This window comes from Rhinopithecus bieti, unplaced genomic scaffold (genome assembly GCF_001698545.2).
Source record: "Rhinopithecus bieti isolate Rb0 unplaced genomic scaffold, ASM169854v2 scaffold_41709, whole genome shotgun sequence".
In the NCBI taxonomy this organism is placed as follows: domain Eukaryota; kingdom Metazoa; phylum Chordata; class Mammalia; order Primates; family Cercopithecidae; genus Rhinopithecus; species Rhinopithecus bieti.
Window position 1 is genome coordinate 373,236 of NW_016817151.1, and position 5,497 is coordinate 378,732.

At 46.5% G+C, this 5,497-nt stretch overlaps 1 protein-coding gene across 1 annotated transcript in view; it reads right to left on the reverse strand.

Moving 5' to 3' along the window:
* Nucleotides 1–5,290, reverse strand: part of MRPS23 (mitochondrial ribosomal protein S23) — an 11,069-nt gene extending 5,779 nt beyond the window's left edge. The window contains exons 1-2 of the mRNA XM_017855906.1: nucleotides 5,131–5,290; nucleotides 4,424–4,594 (exon numbers count right to left, since the gene is read on the reverse strand). Coding sequence (XP_017711395.1) covers nucleotides 4,424–4,594; nucleotides 5,131–5,174 — 215 coding nt within the window. The 5' untranslated portion in view covers nucleotides 5,175–5,290. The remainder of the gene's footprint in view (nucleotides 1–4,423; nucleotides 4,595–5,130) is intronic.
* Nucleotides 5,291–5,497: the final 207 nt, after the last annotated feature.

Below are 5,497 nucleotides of genomic sequence, written 5' to 3' on the forward strand. Positions count from 1 at the left end.
AAAAAAAAAAAAAAAAAAAAAAGTAGTGTTTAACAAGAGAGACCAGTAAACTATTCCACATTCTCCCATCATTTATCACCCAGTTCCAATGCTATCTACAGCAGAAGCACAAATGATTTTAAAAAAAAAATTTTTTTTTATTTCTTTATTTTTGAGACGGAGTCTCACTCTGTCGCCCAGGCTGGAGTGCAGTGGTGCAAACTCGGCTCACTGCAACCTCCGCCTCCTGGGTTAAAGCGATCCTCCCACTTCAGCCTCCAGATTAGCTGGGACTACACGTGCACGCCACCACACCTGGCTGATTTTTGCATTTTTAGTAGAAATAGGGTTTCACCATGTTGCCCAGGCTGCTTTCGAACTCCTGACCTCAAGTGATCCACCCGCCTCAGCCTCCTAAAGTGCCGGGATGACACCTGAGAGCAAAGCACAAATGATTTTAATGTATCAATGAACCACAAAGTGCATGCAATGGGTCTGAGAAGAAAGGTGCTGAAAAAGCATTTAATCTCCCTAAAGATCTCATGTCCTATGCCGAAAATTTCCAAGTAGAGCAAGAACATACTTGTCCTGCTACCTTAAAAGAGTGCTGGGGTTAGGGGTCCCAGGGGGAAGCCTGGGCCCCAATTCAGAACATAATGACCTTATAAATTCCATTTTCTAGCATCCTGAAATAACAGTAAGAACAACGGATGTGTATTATCAAAGTCAACTAGGCACATTCACTGGTCTAAATATTTAAGAGAAAAAGGAACTAGACAAATTCTAGGTACTAAAAGCTAACTAACATCAGTATTCAAGGGGAGGGGCTTTGTCAGTAAACTCCTAGTGAGAGATTTACCACTTATTTAGATCTCAGATAAATGTATAGGGATGCTAAATGTGGCCATAGAAGTGGTTTCTAGCCTACTGTTCCTGAAATTTTTTCAGAAAACTAATAAAACTCTGATGGCCATTCTCCAAACAGTCCCAATTCTGGCCCTCCACCATTCCTCTCCAAGGAATTTTCTTGCATTTTTCTCTACCAGCCTCGTAGTTCATCTGTTCATTAATCCATTAGGTTCTTCAGTCAAGAGACAATTAATAAGCAACTTATATGCCACACATTGGGCTAGGCACTGAAGTTACAGGAATGAATGTGACAATGCCTGGCCCATGACAGTGCTTAATGAATGTTTGTTATTGAATAAAGACAGGGCATTTGTAATGTAGAGCTATTAAAGACAAGCTAAGGCCACAACAGGGGCAGTATGAACAAAGTTCTCAGGGCATACAAAAGGGGAAACATGAAAACTGACTGGCAGCAGAAAAGTAGTCCCAAAAGAGTTGTGACATCTATTTTTTTTTTTTTAGTATGAAAAAAATAGAGAACTTTAAAGATATTTTTAAGAATGTTGCTAGGAGGCTGGGCACGGTGGCTCACACCTGTAATCCCAACACTTTAGGTAGCCGACGCGGGCGGATCACAAGGTCAGGAGTTCGAGACCAGCCTGATCAACATGGTAAAACCCCATCTCTACTAAAAATACAAAAATTAACCAGGCGTGGTGGCGTGCGCTTGTAATTCCAGCTACTCAGGAGGCTGAGGCAGGAGAACTGCTTGAACCCAGGAGGTGGAGGTTGCATCGAGCCAAAATTACACCACTGCACTGCAGCCTGGGTGACAGCGAGACTCCATCTCAAAAACAACAACAACAACAACAACAACAACAACAAAGAATGTTGCTAGGAAACCATTAGAAGCACATTTTCTGTGACTAAGTTTTGGGAAAAGAAGAGTGAAGGAGGGAAGAAGATTAAAGAATGAATATTTCTACTAGTTTCAACCCCTCATTTGCACTTTGAAAGATAACTCAGAAAAAGAGAGTTGAGTTTACTGAAAAAGACTTTCCCAAACCCTCTAAGCCTAAAGGCAATGAAGCCAGCAAAAGAAAAAGTGGGTAGATTTGAATACATAAAATACTTCAGTGCCTAGCACAATGTTTAGCACAATGCTTACCATATAGAAGGCACCAAAAAAATTAGTGGAATGAAATAACCAACTTCTATAAATTAAACAAGCATTATTAACAACAAATAACATAAAAATAAATGTCTGGAGTGTATGTCAAAGACTTAGCATCTTCAATTCAATAAAGAACTCTTACTGATCAATAATAACAATAATTAAAATAGGTAAAGAAGACAGATATTTCAAAAATAAATTCAAATGGCCAATAATCATGAAAGTAAAGAAACTTGTCAAAGAAACAGAAATTAAAATCTCTAGACACAATTACTGGTTGTTTTTTTTCCAAGACAGAGTCTTGCTCTGTCGCCCAGGCTGGAGTGCAGTGGCATCATCTCAGCTCACTGCAATCTCCGCCTTCCAGGTTCAAGCTATTCTCCTGCCTCAGCCTCCCGAGCAGCTGGGACTACATGCGCGGGCCACCACACCCAGCTAATTTTTTAATTTTTAGTAGAGACGGGGTTTCATCATGTTGGCCAGGTTGGTTTTGAACTCCTGATCTTGTGATCCGCCCGCCTGGGCTTCCCAAAGTGCTGGGGTTATTATTTTAAAACTACCTAGATCAGCCAGGTGCGGTGGCTCATGCCTATAATCCCAGCACTTTGGGAGGCCAAGGCAGGCAGATCATGAGGTCAGGAGATCGAGACCATCCTGGCTAACACAGTGAAACACTGTCTCTACTAAAAATACACAAATTAGCTAGGCGTGGTGGCGGTCGCCTGTAGTCCCAGCTACTCGGGAGGCTGAGGCAGGAGAATGGCGTGAACCCGGAAGGCAGAGCTTACAGTGAGCCGAGATCGCACCACTGCACGCCAGCCCAGTGCGGGGGTGAGGGGGAGACCGCCCCGCAAAAAAAAAAAAAAAAAAAAAAAAAACTACCTAGGATCAGGACCCTGTCTCTTTTGGAGTCAGGGTCTCCCTCTGTTGCCCAGGCTGGAGTGCAGTGGTGCAATCTCAGCTCACTGCAACCTCCACCTTCTAGGTTCAAGCAATTCTCCCACCTCAGCCTCCAGAGTAGCTGGGACTACAGGCACCCACCACCATGCCCGGCTAATTTTTGGTATTTTAGTCAAGACGGGGTTTCACCATGTTGCCCAAAGTGGTCTCGAACTCCTGAACTCAGGCAATCTGCCCGCCTCAGCCTCCCAAAGTGCTGGGATTACAGACATGGGCCACCATACCTGGCCCAGAAAAAAAATTCTTAATCATTACCAATACTGACAAGGATAAAGTAAGAACTCTCAGAAACTGCTAATCAGAGTGTAAACTAAGACAACTCCTTTTTTTTTTCGGTAGAGACAAGTCCTGCTATGTTGCCCAGGCTGGTCTCAAACTCCTGGGCACAAGCTATCCTCGCCTACGCCTCCCAAAGCACTGGGATTACAGGCACAAGCCACCACATCCAGCCTGTGATTTCTTCTTTATACTTTCCTCGTGTATCTAAATTTTCTACAAGTAGCATGTGTTGCTTTTAGAACAAAAGAGGAAATACTCTTGCCACTGAGCTTAAGAAAAAAAGAGAAAAGGGATGCTAAAAAAATAAAGAAAGAAGGAACACATGATTTTCCTTTAAATTCCTAGTGATTTGTCTCACTCTGTCGCTCAGGCTGGAGTGCAGTGGTGCAATCTCGGTTCACTGCAACCTCCACCTCCCAGGTTCAAGCAATTCTCCTGTCTCAGCCTCCCGAGTAGCTAGGACTATAGGCACCCACCACCATGCCCGGCTCATTTTTGTATTTTTAGTAGAGACGGGGTTTCACCATATTGGTCTGATTCGTCTCGAACTCCTGACCTCAAGTGATCCGCCCGCCTTGGCCTCCCAAAGTGTTGGGATTACAGGCATGAGCCACCGCGCCCGGCCTCTCTTAGACTTTTAAGCATCCTTTCATCTGAGTGGCTTCAAAGATCCGGACTACTAGATCCATAGACCACGTTCCTCCTATCTCCACTCCTGGAGAAGGCAGGCATAATGATCACCATAGGCTTGGAGTCAGAGATGTGATTCTCAGATCTGCCACCCTCCTATGTATTTAGTAATTACAAGAAGTGAGCTAATGCCCTTGAGCTTCGCAGTCTCCTTGAATAAAATGGAAACAACAATACCTTCCTTATAAGTTAGAGTAAGGCCTTTAGAGAATGATAATGCTTGCAAAGAGCTTAGTACAGTGCCTGGCCCAAAGCACAGAAACAGGCAGCTATAATTGCAATGATCTTTCAGTTGCTGGGCTCCAGATTCTACTTTTCAGAACTTCAGTTTCACTATGGGGAAGGGGTGCTGACTCCCTAATTTGGCTAGATAAGCCTTCTCCACAGGGCAAGCCCCTGACTCAATTTCATATTTGAATTCCCAGACTGCTACCGAAACTTCCCCTTCTTAAGTTCTGTTGCCTCCTGTCCACTGCAGGGCTGAGCACTCACGCTCTAATCTGATCCTCGTGGTACCAGATGTCCTGGATGGAAGCTCTGGCTTTGCCATATCGCAATCGGGGTCTTTGGAAGACGGGCTCCCTCAGCGGGGGAAAGGCGTTATATACGTCCAACCACAGGGGTTTCTCCTTCAGCACCCCGGCCCGAATCAGGTTCCGAGTCCTTAGAGAGGGAACAGAACGAAACTGGGTCACTTGCAGTAGCCTGCCAAAGCCCCTGAATCAGTCTAGCACAGCTTGGGACATTAAAGGTATTACGCGGTCTGCAACACAGATCGGGGGAGGACTGCTCCCCACCTACAGGGAAGGTCTGTCCACATCCCAAACCAAACTAACAACGCTCAGGGGTTAAATCCCTCTATCTTCTTTTGTGCGTCCCACCCACGTTCGGTCACGGAAAAATGCAAGAGCGGTCTAGTCAGGCCCATCGGGCTCTTCCTCCCTTCCTCTTCCCAGAGACCTCCACTTGGGGAGAGGCGGCTGCAATAATCTTTAACATGACACATAATCTCAAGGAGAGGCATCCTCAGGCACAACTATTCGGAGCCAGAAGAAAACATGAGAGTCTCATCCAGCTCAGCCCCCGCACCCTGCAGAACGCCTCGCCCTGCTCAGGTCCGCCCCAAGGAAGAGCGTGACCAGCTGAGAACCCCAGCCTGGGGGAAGCACCCTCAGCCCACCGCGGCTCGGAGCACACACCGAGAGAAGACGCTCCCTACGGTTTCCAGCCGGCTGCCTGCCATGATCTGCGCCTGGGATCAAGCGTGACCAGCTGCTACCGGAACCGGAAGCGGCTGCTCCAGATAAAGGGCGCATAAGTTGCTGGCCGAGCCGAGGATCACGGTGCTTTCACCACAGCCCCTGCGGGAGAGCGGCGCAGGCAGAAGCAAGTGATAGGCCGAACGGGCGCGCTCCGAGGTTACTTGCCAGGTTCAGGCAGGAGCACTCGATAGCAGAGCCAAAAGGGAGGGAGCGAGCCACAGCCGGGCAGAAATAATAAATGACCGAGCTGGGGGAGGGATTCATTATGGTGGTTGCTTTACTCTCTGTCGCCTTGTTGAGCCAA